The sequence below is a fragment of the Temnothorax americanus genome, unplaced genomic scaffold (genome assembly GCF_048541705.1).
Source record: "Temnothorax americanus isolate GAGA-0224 unplaced genomic scaffold, ASM4854170v1 Scaffold82, whole genome shotgun sequence".
Taxonomy (NCBI): Eukaryota; Metazoa; Arthropoda; class Insecta; order Hymenoptera; family Formicidae; genus Temnothorax; species Temnothorax americanus.
In genome coordinates this window covers 489,311-507,015 of record NW_027509805.1, presented here as the reverse complement: position 1 = coordinate 507,015, position 17,705 = coordinate 489,311, and the positions used below count along the sequence as shown (strand labels likewise).

Here is a 17,705-nt window from a genome sequence, read left to right as displayed (position 1 = left end):
TTATTTATTATTATTTATTATTATTTATTATTATTTATTATCATTTATTGCCAGATAAATTAGTAGAGCCCTGCCAGCCGAAGGACCCCGGCCGCGGCAGGTGAAGGATAAAATAATCCTGTCTCAATTTTAACGTACAAATTTCTAAAACAATTAAGAAGTCGATCTAGAAGCCAAAAAGAAGAATCTCGACAGCACCTAATGTGGCGCAAGTGTGGATCGCATTAGAAACTTAGTCAAATTCAGACTTGCGCCCGTTCAATTTTATGTAAATGCCACATTAGGCGCGGACATGGCCCTGATATGGCTCTTTCTACTTTTTTAAGATAAGGCTGTGGCGTGGCAAACTTGCATGGCGCTGACAAGTGTCGTGGCGCTGGCAAGGCAATTTCTACCAGGGATACTAACGTTTAATTTTAATATAAAGAAACCTTTATCCGCAAGTGATTAAAAACAAATTCAATTTTTTATTACTCGACTACCTGGCTAAAATTATATATAAGTGCACAACGTTTCGGCTCACGTTTAGAGCCCTTATCAAGTGCCGTCTGAAATATATGAACATCGCGATGTAACACCATAAAAAATATAAATTAGAAATTGGTCGTAAAAACAGAGAGTTTTACCTAATCATCAATAAGACTCGTCTTATGTTAATCAAGACCTCCTTGCGTTCATGGGAATGTCCCAGCATTGTCACAAAGCACAACTACGGGAAATCACTCATATAAAACCAATATACGGAGAGAAAAATACGACAATCAATTTTTACGTGTCTTAAATATTAAAATTTCACTACCAAGCATCTTAAGTTTGAGACTCTCCGATATGCGATGTTATGCGAGTGGAAGTACTCAGGAGACTGAACACTTACAAAGGAAAAGAATCAAAGTGTCAAAAGGTTGCCAAGAGAACTGACAAATATAAACAATTAAACCGACGAGATGACAACGTTGTATACTGGGTTTAGATTATATGTGTCTCTCTGAAGATTAATAACGTTGTTGTGTTTCTTAATAAAAAACATTTCAGCAATTTTTCTCTTTTTTGTATTACACTCCTTATGTAAAATCTTAGGCTCTGACCACTTAAAATGATGGTTATTGTGTAATCTGTGTTTGCTCGCACAACAGAGTGATTACTGAAATGCTTCTTGATATCATTACAATGCTCCTTGATTCTAGTCTCGAGATGTTTCTTAGTTTGCCCTATATAAGAAGCCTCACAGCTTCCACAATCAATCTGATAAACAATATTGGTTTCTTTGTTCTTTGTCAATCTATCCTTACCTTTTTTGATAACGGTGTTAAGCTTCTTCGGTATCGTCGTGTATAATACTTCCAGTCCGAAATTTTTTAAGGTACGACATATACCCTCGCTTAAGCCCTTGATATACGGGGTCGCTATATGATTACGCGTATCAAAAGAAACATCTGAGAAACTATTGACACAATCTTTTCTGTTCTTCAATTGCAATAATCTATTATGTATATGCTTATTCACTAATTAGTGAATTAGTTATAACTTGGTTGGAAAACAATTATTTATAAGAACGTCTTTAACAATTTTGACATTTGCATGATGGAACCGATCATCAGATAACAAAACAGCACGGTCGACCAAGTTAGTTATGGTGTTAATTTTATATTTATGTGGATGATTGGAAAAGTAATTTATATATCGTCCCGAAAAGGTCGGTTTTCTGTACCAGTTCGTAATTAGCCTCTCACCATCTCTTATGACTAATGTATCAAGAAACGGTATTGAGTTATCAACCTCGGTTTCGAAGGTGAACTGTAAACGAGGGTTGTAGTTATTAAAGATGTCAAGCATCGAATTGACCGCGTTCTTCGGCACTATGGCAAAAATATCGTCCACATACCGAAGGAAAACCCGAATCTCAAAATTCAGAAGGCTAATACAGTGCGTCTCCAAGTCATCCATAACTATGTCAGCTAAGATCGGTGATGGAGGAGATCTCATGGGGCTACCAAATATATGTTTACAGAATTGATCATCGAAACTGAAACTGGTGGACTGCAAAATCAACTCGATAGGGTAGAGAAGCTGTGTCAAATTAAGTTTGGTATGTTGAGAAATGTGGTGCCACCGCTTTCTGACACCCTCACACACCAACTCATTCGGGATGTTAGTGAATAAAGTCCTGACATCATGCGATATGAGGATCTCGTCGGTACCGATGTCCGCATTCACAATCATCTTCGCAAAAGACTAACTATCTTTAATGTGAGATCGCGGTTTAGGAATAGATTTTTGTAAAATGTTTTGCATAAAGCTCGCAACATTATATAGTGGACTACCAATAGCTGATACAATAATGCGCAACGGGTACTCAGCTTTGCGTATCTTCGGTAAACCGTAACAACGCGGCAGATTCCCATTCGTGCAATTCAGACGTTTGTAATCTTGGTAGTCAATGATGTCGTTATCAAACCAAGACTTTACTAATTGGTTCAGTTTACTAGTAACCTGTTTAATAGGATTTTTCTTAATTTTTTTATATGTAGATGTGTCATTCAATACTTCCGTCATACAATTAATGTAATCAGATTTATCCATAATAACCGTAATTTGCCCTTTATCAGCCCTAGTGACAAGAACATCATCGTTCTCACACAAAAAGTTTTTACATTTCGTAAATTTGTTCGAGATATAACAATCGGTATAACTAACATGTCTGCTCTTGTTTAAGAAATGCTGAAGAGAGTTCGCTACTGCACCACGTATTCTACTGACCATGTTCGGAAGAATCCTGTGGTTATTAACCTCGATCTTCATAATGATCTCCATAGCAGAATTGAGCCTATCATTTTTATTTAAACGCGACACCGGTATACCACAGGATACTTCCGAACATGGTCAGTGGAATACGTGGTGCAGTAGCGAACTCTCTTCAGCTTTTCTTAAACAAGAGCAGACATGTTAGTTATACCGAGCGTTATATCTCGAACGAATTTACAAAATGTAAAAACTTTTTGTGTGAAAACGATGATGTTCTTGTCACCAGGGCTGATAAAGGGCAAATTACGGTTATTATGAATAAATCTGATTACATTAATCGTATGACGGAAGTATTGAATGACACATCTACATATAAAAAAATTAAGAATGATCCTATTAAATAGGTTACTAGTAAACTGAACCAATTAGTAAAGTCTTGACTTGATAACGACATCATTGACTACCAAGATTACAAACGTTTGAATTGCACGAATGGGAATCTGCCGCGTTGTTACGGTTTACCGAAGATACGCAAAGCTGAGTACCCGTTGCGCATTATTGTATCAGCTATTGGTAGTTTACTATATAATGTTGCGAGCTTTATGCAAAACATTTTACAAAAATCTATTCCTAAACCGCGATCTCACATTAAAAATTAGTCTTTTGCGAAGATGATTGTGAATGCGGACATCGGTACCGACGAGATCCTCATATCGCATGATGTCAGGACTTTATTCACTAACATCCCGAATGAGTTGGTGTGTGAGGGTGTCAGGAAGCGGTGGCACCACATTTCTCAACATAAAAAAAAACTTAATTTGACACAGCTTCTCTACCCTATCGAGTTGATTTTGCAGTCCACCAGTTTCAGTTTCGATGATCAATTCTATAAACATATATTTGGTAGCCCCATGAGATCTCCTCCCTCACCGATCTTAGCTGACATAGTTATGGATGACTTGGAGACGCACTGTATTAGCCTTCTGAATTTTGAGATTCGGGTTTTCCTTCGGTATGTGGACGATATTTTTGCCATAGTGCCGAAGAACGCGGTCAATTCGATGCTTGACGTCTTTAATAACTACAACCCCCGTTTACAGTTCACCTTCGAAACCGAGGTTGATAACTCAATACCGTTTCTTGATACATTAGTCATAAGAGATGGTGAGAGGCTAATTACGAACTGGTACAGAAAACCGACCTTTTCGGGACGATATATAAATTACTTTTCCAATCATCCACATAAATATAAAATTAACATTATAACTAACTTGGTTGACCGTGCTGTTTTGTTATCTGATGATTGGTTCCATCATGCAAATGTCAAAATTGTGAAAGACATTCTTATAAATAATTGTTTTCCAACCAAGTTAGTGAATAAGCATATACATAATAGATTATTGCAATTGAAGAACAGAAAAGATAGTGGCGATAGTTTCTCATATGTTTCTTTTAACACGCGTAATCATATAACAATCCCGTATATCAAGGGCTTAAGCGAGGGTATATGTCGTACCTTAAAAAATTTTGGACTGGAAGTATTATACACGATACCGAAGAAGCTTAACACCGTTATCAAAAAAGGTAAGGATAGATTAACAAAGAACAAAGAAACCAATATTGTTTATCAGATTGATTGTGGAAGCTGTGAGGCTTCTTATATAGGGCAAACTAAGAGACATCTCAAGACTAGAATCAAGGAGCATTGTAATAATATCAAGAAGCATTTCAGAAATCACTCTGTTGTGCGAGCAAACACAGATTACACAATAACCATCATTTTAAGTGGTCAGAGCCTAAGATTTTACATAAGGAGTATAATACGAAAAAGAGAAAGATTGCTGAAATGTTTTTTATTAAAAAACACAACAACGTTATTAATCTTCAGAGAGACACAAATAATCTAAACCCAGTATACGACGGTGTCATCTCGTCGGTTTAATTGTTTATATTTGTCAGTTCTCTTGGCAACCTTTTGACTCTTTGATTCTTTTCCTTTGTAAGTGTTCAGTCTCCTAAGTACTTCCACTCGCATAACATCGCATATCGGAGAGTCTCAAATTTAAGATGCTTGGTGGTGGAATTTTAATATTTAGGTTAGGTTAGGTTAGGTAAAAGGGTGTGGTCATCTATAGTGACCGTTCACTCGGAGACCTGAGGTCCATTGTGATACTCTGCAATTAACCCTTAACCCTTCTTTACCACCTCGCTCCGAAAACATTTCCAGTTCCGTGCGAAGTTCATTATTTTATTAATCTCCATTTCTGCTGCGTCTTCCAATCCATCCAGAAATTCCTGTTCCATTATCTGGAGGCGTCGGTTTACTAGGGCTGGGCACCGACACAGTAGATGCTCAATTGTTTCTTCTTTCTTGTTGCATTCTTTGCAGTAGTTGTCATTTGTGATTTTCCATTTCTGGAGGTTCACTCCGACCGCACAGTTTCCTGTGATAACTCCCGCCGCTATGCGAACCAGGTTTTTCTTGTGTTTCAGTAGTTGCCCAGTCCTACTGTTGTCTATCTTGGGCCATAGATTTCGGGCTATACCGCAATCGTTCCGGTTTTGCCAAATTTCTTTTTGTTTCTCCGATGTGATTTCTTTTATGGCATCCTTCAGTGAACTGATCGGTGGTAGTGGGGAGTCTATAACCTCCGCACCGCTCCCCCTCGCCCCCAGCTTTGCTAGTCCGTCCGCGCATGTGTTCCCTATTACGTTTCTGTGGCCAGGGACTCAGCGCAGACCGACCCCGTCGCCACGGATCTAGGACAGTGCTTCTTGGCAACTCATCACTACCTTTGATCTCACCGTTTTTGATGCAATACTTCTGAGCGCAGCCTGACTGTCAAAGTAAATTATAACATTTTCTAATGGTTTGCCGCTTGCCCTGATTAGCCTAGCTGCCTCCCCTATTGCACAGATTTCTGCCTGTATGGCGCGGCAGTCATTTTTTAGTCTGTATGACTTTTGGATGTTGAGCGCCTCAGAGTAGATTCCAATGCCTGTGCCCGTTTTGGTTACGGAGGCATCAGTATAGACTGATGTCTCATGTTCATTTATTACTGAGTTATCATCCCAGTCCTTCCTGGAGGGGATGTGTATGTTAACACACCTTTCAAAGTTGTACCTGGCAACTAAGTAGGTCCTCCCTGGAGGGAATGTGTATGTTAACACACCCTTCAAAATTGTATCTGGCAACTAAGTAGTCCGTTGGATTATTCAATAAGTTTGGTCCTTTGTTACTACTCAGCTTTCCGATCTCTTCCAGTATTCTTAAATCCATAGTTAGTCGGCTTCCAGAGATTTGACTCCCTGAGCCTTACGGTTCCTTTTGCTGCCTGGCCTTTAATGTACAAATCGAGTGGTTGTAGGTTGTAGGTTCAGAATTGCCTTTAATGCAGCTTGTGCTGTGTTATTCCTCACTCTTGTGATACCCAGGGCTGCAAGCCTTTGCACCTTGGTGAGGCTCTTTTTATTTACCTCCTTATTCATAGCTTCCCACCAGATTAATGCTCCTATGTAATGATTGGTCTTATTACCGGCAGTGTACATTCAGTGTATGATGTGCGGCATCAGACCCTATTTTTTTCCAAACATTTTCTTACATGCATAGTAAGCAATCATTCCTTTCTTTATCCTTTCTTCCACGTTCTTTTTCCATGAGAGTTTGGAGTCTAGGATGATTCCGAGGTATTTAGTTTCCTTTGAAAGTGTGAGTGCCCTTCCTTCCAATTTTGGGGGTGTAAATTTGGGTATTTTATACTTTCTCGTCAACAGAATGAGCTCGGTCTTACTTGGGTTTACCCCTAGGCCGTTCTCTCTTGCCCACTTTGATAGTTCTTTTAGCGCAGACTCCATGATTTCACTGATTGTAGACAAGTATTTGCCTGTGATAAGTATGACTACATCATCTGCATATGCTATCATTTTGATTCCTTTCTCCTTAAAGGTTGTTAGGATCTTGTTTATCACAATCAACCACAGTAGCGGTGATATCACTCCTCCTTGCGGTGTGCCTCTTGTTGCCTTCTTACTAGTAGAGCTGTTTTCTATTTTAGAGGTAATAACTCTGCTTTCCAGTATCTTTATCACCTACTCCGTGACCATATGCTCTACCCCCAATGTTTTTAAGGCCTCTTTTATAGATTTAGTTTTGACATTATTGAAAGCTTCCTCTGTTCAGGAATGCAGCCAAGGTGTATTCCTTGTCCCTGAGGGATTTTTCAATTGTTCCGACAACCACGTGTAATGCACTTTCAACTGATTTACCTTTGAGATAAGCATGTTGCATTTTGCACAGATTTTCTATATTTGTGATCTCTTTTATATGCGTGTCTATCAGTCTCTCTAGTGTCTTCAACAGAAACGACAATAAACTAATAGGCCTAAAATCTTTTGGCGTAGTGTGACTCGGTTTACCAGCCTTGGCTATGAACGCCACCCTTAACTCCATCTTCTTGATATGTAGCCTAATTCAAGACATTCCACGAAGATTTTCTTTAGCATCCCAATGATGCTGCTCAGAGATTTTTGTAGCATGATAGCCAGTATTCCATCCAAACCCGCAGACTTGTACGGGCCAAAAGAATGCACCGCCCATAGTATTCTCTCCTCTGTGATAATCTTTTCCACCCTCGTTTTTCTCTCTACGGGGGTCATCAATTTCTTTTGTTTGCGGGAACAATCCTTTCTTACGTCTTTGTAATTGATGTTCCCACATCCAGAGAAATGGGTGTTCATAAGAAGATCCAGGGTCTCGCTATTGGATTCAGTCCACGAGCCATTCGGCTTCATGATGTTACTTGGGATCACTGGATCCTTCGATAACACCCTTTTGAGCCTTGCAGCTTCGCTAGTATTCACAAGGGATTCACTAAACTCCTTAAACGATTCCCATTTTGCTTCTCTTATTTTATACTTAAACTCATTGAAACTGGTTTTATACTTTTCCCAGCTCTCTTCTGTTTTGTCCTTTTTTGCATTGTTGTAGAGCTTCCTTGTTTCCGTCCTTAGTTGCTTGAGCTCCCCATTTCACCAGGGTTTGGTGGCCTTGCGCAAGCGGCTAACAAGGCAAGATTTTTTGAATGTTCTCATCAATGCATCTTCTAGTTCACTAACTAAAATCTCTATTCCCTCGATTGATGGGTACTCTGACATTTGGACCCTTGGTCCCCCATCCACGAGTTTACTAAACATTTCCCAATTCGTTCTTTTGGGATTCCTAAAGGGCTTGCTAATTGGGACTGCGCGGTTTATACTAAACAGGATTCTCCTATGATCTGAGAAGGATCGTTTTAAGGAGACCCTCCAGTCCTCAACTATCAACCCCTCTTCGCCTGTGGTCAAGGTCAGATCTATCACCTTTTCTTTAACCTTGTTTACAAAAGTCGGTATATTGTTTTTATTGCAAATGGTCAGGTTATTTGTGAGAATGAAATCCATTATTGACTCACCTCTCTCATTTATGTCCTTGCTTCCCCATTGATGTCCATTGGCATCGCATCCTATCACCAGTTGTCTGACCTGCTTCCTGGCTTTAAGTACCAGGTTTTGGACGGTTTCCGGTGGTGGTTCAGCCTCATCGTATGGCATGTATGCGGAAGCCAAAAGAAGTTTTGTGTTTCCCTGGCTCTCGCAGGTTGCCACGGTCAGGTCATTTGTGCTATATTGTGTTAGTAGTGTGAGTTTTAGGGATCTCTTTGCCACTATACACGTTCTTTTCTTACCTGCAGTCTGAGAATGTAGCAGGGTATACTCTTTGGTCCTCAGTCCTCGAACTCTGTCCTTTGCAAGCCAGGGTTCTTGGACCAGAGCTACGTCCACATTCTTTTCAGTCATGAGCAGCATCAAATCCTCCGTGGCCGCCTCGCAGTGATTCAGATTAATCTGAACCACCCGAAGTCCTGGCCGTCTCTTGTCATTTGGAAGCCTCGCTTTCAGCGTATCCGAACCAAATTTGATGCTTCCTTTTGACTTCCTGAGAGACTCCAAGGACTCGCCATTGATCGTAAAGACGAAGTCCTTTCTTTTGCCATTTTGGCTTTTAGCCGATGAAATGATCCTCCAGCTTTGGGTTTTCAGGCCTCTGTTTTGCTTTCCCAAAATTTTCACCACGGTATCGTCCCCCTCCGAAACCGGCGGTGGGATCCACAGTGAGATTTTCTTTCTCAGCGGCAGTTGCGACATCTGAATGACCTCGAGTTGGGCCCCCTGCCAGAGTTCGCCGCAGCCGTCGATGACTTGCGTTAAAAAGTCGCGTGACTTTCTGTTGCTGCACCCAACGACTTTGACTCCCTTTTCCCAGCCAGCCCCGTCAAAATCAACCTCCTCGCAACCGTCGCTATCCAGCTCGGCTATGGCCAGCAGGATCCTCGATTCTACCTCCATCCACCTTTCGGCCGTCATCTTGCCATCCGGATCAGAACGATCTATGATGGCAATCCGACGTTTCTCGGGCAAATCAAAGTTTATCGAGGGTTTGACCTTTTTCGCTTTACTTTCCTCTCCGTTGCTCGATTGCACACTTTTTACCGTTTTCCTTTCGGAAGGTGGCAAATTGGGTTTTTCCGGCTTTGGAGATTCCACCGTAGCGTTGGACCTCTGTAGCTTTTTTGCCGGTTTAGTTCTTGCTACCTTGTGTTCTTCGGTGATCGTCTCCAATTTTTGTTGCTGATGTTTGGCTTCAAATTTGGAGACCTTCTTTTTATTCACTTTGATGAGCTCCCTGTCGCTGGCGGTCAGTTCTTCATCTTTTTTACTGTTCATCTTTTTCAGAAATGACAGGGCATTTCTGTAGGCTTTTCTAGCCTTTTGAGCTGCCGTTATTTCTTTCTTCTTGGATTTTGTTTCCTCCTGACAAGCTGTGTCGGCCTCTGAGTCGAGAAAATCTCTCTCAGCGTCGGAATCCATATAGTCAACACTGCCATCTTTAAGCGATTGCTCGTCATCGGTCGCCTTGTCGATCTGTACTTTCTCCAGCCGAGATGAGATACTCCGCGGACCTCTCCCGCCTGCCGGAGTATCAGTCTCCATTGTCTCACTTGACGTTTGTGGAGTGGTTCCGACAGCCAAGTGTCCCACTGTCGGCTTCTCCGAATCAAGAAATATTGAGCCTCCCCCAGAATCCGATCGGAGCTCAGCCACTTCCGAGAAAGTGGAAGGATTCCCCATTTCTGGGTTACCTCCTGGGGTAAATCTGTTTATACTGCTCTCTTCCATTGTGGTTTTGGGTTTTGATTCCCTTGTTCGCGATCGCTTATTCCGCCCAGAAACAGAGTCTCCGATTGTTATTCACGACTATCCAGAGGGATACTCTCCCTGGACGTTCCACTATCCGCAACCTGTGGACGCGCCCGGTAGCATGGAAAAACTGCTCTTCACTTTTAAAAGTGTCCCGAGTTTTAATATTTAAGACACGTAAGAATCGATTGTCGCATTTTTCTCTCCGTATATTGGTTTTATATAAGTGATTTCCCGTAGTTGTGCTTTGTGACAATGCTGGGACATTCCCATGAACGCAAGGCGGTCTTGATTAACATATGACGAGTCTTATTGATGATTAGGTAATGCTCTTTGTTTTTATGACTAATTTCTAATTTATATTTTTTATGGTGTTACATCGCGATTTTCATATATTTCAGACGGCACTTGATAAGGGCTCTAAACGTGAGCCGAAACGTTGTTCACTTATGTATAATTTAATTTTAATGTTTAAATTTTGAAGTTTAGCAGCGCCAAAAAAATTTATTTATTTTATTTTAATTAAATATTTTTATTTTGTACTGGTACCTCTTAAATTTTTTGTGATCAAAATGATTCTTTGTAATATTATAATTTTGTTAAGGAGAATTAAGAAGCTATTATCACTTAGATTAAAATAGGAAGACCCTTGAATGGGAACGCAAAAATATGTACTACTTGGAATTTATTTTTTAAAAGTAGTTGCACAACAATTATTTTTTAAAGCAATATATATATATATTCTTTTTGCAATTAGTGCAATTTAAATTAGTGCGATTTCACATCTTTTTTTCAAATACATGTCATTTGGGTTGAGAGGTAACATAATTTTGTGATATAATAATTTTGTTAAGGAGAAATTAAAGTTACTATCACTTAGGTTGGATTTTTTTTATTTATACACATCATTTAAGTTGAGCTAGGTAACGTAATTTTGTGATATAATTTTGTTAAAGAGAAATAAAACTAGGATTTTTTAATTTACAAAATACATTGCGTGTACTTGGCGCCTTCTTTTACCTTTTTTAAAATAGATAATTTTATACTGATATTACGCATTTTGTAGTGTTAAGCAGGGAATGGCAAAAAAAATTATTTTTTATTTTTTAATTATTTACAAAATTAGCAATAACAACAAATTAAATTTTTATTAAATTAGCAAATTAGTAATTAGTAACAAAAAATTACTAATTGCATAAAAATTAATAATATTTAGGTAAAATGAATTACAGATTACTTAAAAAATTCGTAATTTGTCAGAGAAAAATTTCTAGTTCGTGAAAGTTATTTAGATAAAAATAAATTAATTTTTTTTGCAAACCGGTAATTAGTAAAAATAAATTTTTTTTATTAAAATAACTAATAACGTGTCAAAAATAATTACTACTTATTCAAAAATTAATAAGTAGTGAAAAATAATTATAAATTTTTTTCAATAATAAATAATTAGTCTCAGGTAAATTACTTATTTTAAAAATTATTAATTAGTTGAATATAAATAATTTAATTATTGCAGTTAAAGGTGGTTAAAATAATGTTAATGTTATATATATATATATATATATATATATATACATACATATATATATTTAACACACACGAATACATGAATTTATGTAACATACACAATATAAAATTTAATAAGTAACGTAATGTATAAAAGTTTATTAAGGGGAGATATACACCTAGCATGGTCAAAAAAATCGATTTTTTTTGCATTTTCTTGAAGCTTGAGGTCTCAAAAATATCTGGTTAAAATTGCAAGTCAATATCTCGATAAATAACGAAGTTACAGCCGAGAGAGTGAACCGTCTCCGAGAGCGCAACAAGCGAAAGCTAAAGGAGAACTGAAGAATTTCCGTCACGATTATTCAGCATTGCCAAAAACGGTGTTAGATTCCATCAAACCAATTTACGAAAACCTCAGCAATGACAAATTGTTGGAACGCTGTGTTGGCGGATACACACAAAACAGCAATGAGAGCTTCAACCAACTGATTTGGAAGATAGCTCCAAAAACGATGCACAGCGGGGCCAAAATTGTTAACATTGCTGCATTTCTTGCAACATGCACGTTCAACAATGGTTTCACGTCATTGTTAGAAGTCATGAACGTGTTAGGAATATCGGTCGGATCGGGCGCGCACTTGTACGCTGCGCAAGAAGACGAAACTCGCATAGCGAAAGCCGAGCTGCAAGCGCAAGAACAGACGAAAGAAGGACGAATACGGCGCCGACAACAAAATTTAGCCAATATGAACATTCCGTTGACTGCAGAAGACCTACACTATGGAGCTGGTATCGATGATTCCATGTAAGTTGACAAATTTCATGATTTATTCATTCCCAAATTTTCAAACGCGTTTTTCTCAAAACCACGTTTTTCAAATCGGTACCCAAAATTTCTCGAAAACCAATGAACCGATCGCCTTGAATTTTTTTTGTGGTTATTCTGTACATCATTATCTAGTACTTGTCATAGGATTTTTTTTTTCGTTGCTTAGTTTTTGTTTTATAGGCAAAATAATAACTGATTTTTGGTCGAAAAATCGCTATGTTATGTTCAAACGTCCGCCATTTTGTCATAAATCGATATTTTCAAAATCGGCTATGACAAGTACTAGATTATAGTATCTAATTTAATAATCTTTTTGGTTTTTTTTGTTTCAGATGATTTTTGAAGAAACGCCAGTGGGTACCGTTTACCCGGATTTTTTTACGGCGCTCCAAAGGTTATACCACAACCTCGTCAATTTTTGATTTTTTTAATAAAAAAAAATTGGACATATTCTTGAATGTGTATACTTTTAGATAGAAAAACTCCCAATCCGAAATTTCAAATAGTTTTCCTTAAAAAAATTCGCAAAAATGACCTTTTTTTCGGCCTCCTAGGTGTATATCTCCCCTTAATGCACACATATTAATACATATATAGTAACGCATAATTTCAACGCACAATATGAACGCATAATATCAAAACACAATATCAATATTAACGCAACTGAAAAAATTGCACATACATGTTGCCATTAATTAAAAGTAAAATGTAAAACGCAACAATACACAATCAATACATTATTAAATATAATATAAGTTAAACAATACAATTTGAAAATAAACAAAATGCAATACAGAAACACGCAAAGTTATATAAAATGTTATTTGCAAGCAAACAAAACATGCAATAAATGAACACACAATACTGGGTAAGTAATATATCACAATCTATTAGAAGAATAAAAATCAATGAAACAGTAGCCTCAATAATTAAAATATGCCCGTAAAACATAACTCAACATAACAATTAAACATTATAAGAAGAAAATTTATAAATGGGAAACGTTTAAAAGTTTCTTATTTTTTGTGGTAACCCGTTTGCACGATTTATTATGCAGCGATAATGTGCAATATATACGCATACGAAGATATAATTTCATCAAAAATAAAGTAGGGAAATTTGTACATGGCGGTTCAAAAGTTATATTTTATGTTAATTGGTATAAATAATTGCCAATATTTTTCTGGAAACAATTCTTCTCAAAATTTTTTACAAATACTTCTTCTAATTTATGAATATAATAACAAAAGTCATTACTTGGTATGTTTAATTTCCCAAACAAATTTCCTTCTTCGTTTTCATAGGCTCGAAAAAAACAATATAATATGTTGTATTATCTAAGACAGCCATATTATCATTCATATATTTTGTACATATATCACAAGAATGTATTGCTGTACATCTTTTAATTAAAAATCCGCAAACATATTTAAATGCGTTTTCTTCTGGCAGATCCATTGAACAATATTCATGAGTCGGAATATTTAAAATGTTATGCGCCGATGATGAAGCAGTAAATTCCGAAACAGTGGACTCTTTGTTATTATCTAACGTTCCAATAAGATTTAACATATCATCATTATCAGAAGCACAATTTTGCGTATCCGAATGTTTTAATAATGTTGTACTAAAAAGTTTTTTAAAGGCGCGCTTAAATTGTATAGGTGTCGGATTAAGACAATTACCGCCTTGTTTCCGAACGGAACCAAAAAAATTTTCGACACAATCTTGATTCAATCTACGTGTTCGGAGATATGGAAAATTATGATTTTTTAATGTTTCCCAAAGCTGAATGATGCTATTAATTGTTATCTGCCAGCATTCAAAGCATTTAACTTTTACATATTTACCATTATTATTATTATTAACTACTTTAATACTTTTTATAAGATTTCTTGCAAAAATTGCATTTGTTTTTCACTTCCGGTAAAAACTTTTCCATGTTCTTTAGGATTATTTACGGCGGACGAATTTAACATATCGAACAACTTATCAAAATGATCAATTAAATCTATAGTTCCAACGACTTCAGTCGGAAGAAGACCGACAAACATCTGTGTACACAGTTCTGCACATACATGGTTACTAAGTACTTGTACGGCATATTTAACTTTCATTCTCATAAAGTTATTTGGGTCCATATGAATTTTTGATAATTTAGGAGCTGCTCATCATCTTATCCATTGTTTGACGTCTTGCATATAAAACTGTCTAATATGATCAGTAGCATAGATATGAGACTTCTAGGCCGGGGATCTCAGGGGGGGTGAGGGGCGGGGGAAGGACTCGCGGCCGCGGGGTCTGCCGGGCGGGAGGGGGGGGGGACTTTAGTGCACCGTCCTCCGGGGGGGTGCGGCGGGGGGGGGGGGGTCTGCGTTCCCACCATATGGTGCGGGGGGGGGTGATCTGCGTTCCTAGCATAAGGTTGGGGGAGGGGGGGAGAGGGGGGTGGATTAGGCGAGCGCGTCGGGACATGTTTGATAAACAAATGCAGCCTCGCGTCGATGTTCGGCCGATAGTATTTATAAACAGATATCATTTCACACTTATCAAATGCGAGCGAGCGCCTATGGCAGGCGGCTATAATTTACGACCTGCGACTAGCGTGACACCGCGGTCCTTTTCACTTTTCTTTGTAGGAATTGCCGCTTATCGGTGTTTCGCGGCGGCGCCATTCGGCTATGGCGTCGCGCGTTACAAAGGCGAGCGCCGATGACAGGCTGCTAGATTTTATAAACACTAGACGGCATAAGCGCGGCAACGCGACTCAATTTCTATGGGTATCGACGAACGTCGATGACAGAATTTATAAACGAATATCATCTCGCACTGCGGATGGCCGAGCATCGATGGTCACGCGACGTAGGTACTCGACCAAAATTTTATGCGACTTAACCGTCGCGGTCTCTTCTCTTTATTTTTCTGTATAGGAGAACTATCTAAGAGAAAGGGAATAGATAATTATTTAATATTTATATATTTATTTTAAGAAAATTTCTAAAAAAAACTCCGAGATATACGGGGTAAAAAAGGGAAACAATAAAACGCCGGATAAGAAAGTTGGCCTGTGAGTCTCGGAGACCCCCGCTGTGCATGCCTACCGCCGCAATGTCCTCTTCAGACATGTCTTTTAAGGCAATTTATTGAGGTTTTTTTGGTGAACATGTGGGTCACAGGTTCACTGGGTCACGTTTTTGCGGTGCCATTCGATTATGACGTTGCGCGTTCTCTCTCTCGCTCCCGTCCCCCGTTCGCGTTCTCTCTCGCGCGCAGTTTCTCGCTCGCTCCCGTCCCCCGTTCGCGTTCTCTCTCGCGCGCGTTCTCTCGCTCCCGTCCCCCGTTCGCGTTCTCTCTCGCGCGCAGTCTCTCGCTCGCTCCCGTCCCCCGTTCGCGTTCTCTCTCGCGCGCGTTCTCTCTCTCGCTCCCGTCCCCCGTTCGCGTTCTCTCTCGCGCGCAGTCTCTCGCTTGCTTCCGTCCCCCGTTCGCGTTCTCTCTCGCGCGCGTTCTCTCTCTCGCTCCCGTCCCCCGTTCGCGTTCTCTCTCGCGCGCAGTCTCTCGCTTGCTCTCGTCCCCCGTTCGCGTTCTCTCGCGCGCGCAGTCTCTCGCTCGCTCCCGTTCCCCGTTCGCGTTCTCTTGCGCGCGCAGTCTTTCTCTCGCTCCCGTCCCCCGTTCGCGTTCTCTCTCGCGCGCGTTCTCTCGCTCCCGTCCCCCGTTCGCGTTCTCTCTCGCGCGCAGTTTCTCTCGCTCCCGTCCCCCCATAATAAATATATTTTATTATATATAATTAAACTATTTTTAAGGCAGGGAGAAGGAAGGGAAATAAATAAATATTATAATTATTTAATTTTTTGTTTATTTCAAAAAAATTTATAATATAAAAATTAAATAATTTATATGGAGAATCAATTTATCCGGAGGATCTTCACCTGAAACATACAAATGCAATATGATTAATATAGTTAATAAAAATTCAAAATTTTTTTATTAAAAAGCGATTATTTTACCAGATTTCATTTTCTTCCTCGTCGGAGGTATCCTCTCCGAAAAGTTTGAGTAGCGCGTATCGAGATGTTTCTCGGTAATCGCACATCTCTCTCTCATCTCGCCTATCCTCTCGGATCCAACGCCGGTGAGCTATATTTATAAATCCCGGTATCACGTAACTCATCCACAGCTGTAAAATTAATATATATAAAATATTATTGTACTTTTTTTCAAAACACGCGCGCACACACGAAAAATAAGACTCACGTGTTCCCGTGCAATGCGCACCCGCACCAACCGCTCATCCGTCACGACCTGTATATTTAGCTGCATCTGCTAAACAGAAAAAAAAACATATTTAAAAAACTATATTATGTCACTATTCACTATACTCTGTCACTGTGTCTTCCGTACCGTGCCCTCCCTCGGAATAAGTACTTCTATGTACTGCACCATAATTGTTTGACACTAAAACTTTCGAACTTTCGAACGTTTGGTTTCGCGGACTCGACGAAACTGAATTCTCGGTTCTGCAACGACGGTTGCAGAACGAAGCGGGGTAAAATGTCACCAGAGAAAGAAATGGTAACAGTTTAAAAACGGACAGCCCCTTCCAACGAAAAGAAATTAAAATAAAATATGTCTCGCACTACAATGGCAGGCAAAAGAAAAATACATCGTTTGTTTTAGGGTGTAAGAAAAGCCTGTTTATTTAACTCTTCTTTTACATAATATATCTTACGTGCTAAAAACTAAAGCTGCGAGCTCACAATCGATGATCTGATTCGTATTAAACGCATCGCTAGCGTATATTACATTCGACGTTTCCTTGGGATCTTTCACAGTGGACGCGATATCGGAGAACAGCGCAAACTTTGCATCGACCGTCGCAAGTATTCTGATCAAATGATCGAATCTCACATCGATGCACCAATCGAGATCGAACATACGATGCAACGTCGATTCGGTCATTCTCAAGCATACGTTTGCAGATTCGAGACGTATGAGTTTGATGTTATTAACCGTACAAACTCTCACCGTTAGTGGTCCAACGTTTATAAAACATAGGATATCTTTGAAGTCATTGCGAAGAAAATTCTGATATTTTTGCCGTTGCTCGTATAGCGCCTTCCACGTTTCGAGAGACAACAGCAGTTCCTTTCCTCGGCGAGGATCTCCAATGGCGATCTCCACGTAGCTTGGTGGACCCACGTTGATACCAATTTCGAGGAATTTGTATTCCGTAGCTGTCAGCGCGTATCGTCTGCTGAGTATACGAACCGCGCAACGATCCAACGAAATGCTGTAGAAAAAAAATAATGAGATTACTTTCAAAATAATACAATTCGCAAAAAAAAGATATAAAAAAATATAAAGCTCTATAAATTATACAAAACTTACTTGT

The 17,705-nt window shown here is 39.1% G+C and overlaps 1 protein-coding gene and 1 long non-coding RNA gene across 2 annotated transcripts; one reads left to right on the top strand and one right to left on the bottom strand.

The window, feature by feature from the left end:
* Positions 1-7,431: 7,431 nt before the first annotated feature.
* On the bottom strand, positions 7,432-10,226 carry LOC143907492 (uncharacterized). The gene has a single exon (XM_077424309.1). It carries the CDS (start codon positions 9,955-9,957, stop codon positions 7,771-7,773), a length of 2,187 nt encoding a protein of 728 aa, XP_077280435.1. The 5' UTR covers positions 9,958-10,226; the 3' UTR covers positions 7,432-7,770.
* A 1,685-nt stretch (positions 10,227-11,911) lies between these two features.
* On the top strand, positions 11,912-13,611 carry LOC143907480 (uncharacterized). The gene is made up of 2 exons (XR_013259862.1): positions 11,912-12,292; positions 12,649-13,611. It is a non-coding gene; the product is annotated as an uncharacterized LOC143907480 (long non-coding RNA).
* The last annotated feature ends 4,094 nt before the right edge of the window (positions 13,612-17,705 follow it).

Excerpts from the sequence above, each read along its gene's own strand:
- LOC143907492 (XM_077424309.1), bottom strand. The coding sequence starts at position 9,957 with ATGGAAGAGAGCAGTATAAACAGATTTACCCCAGGAGGTAACCCAGAA.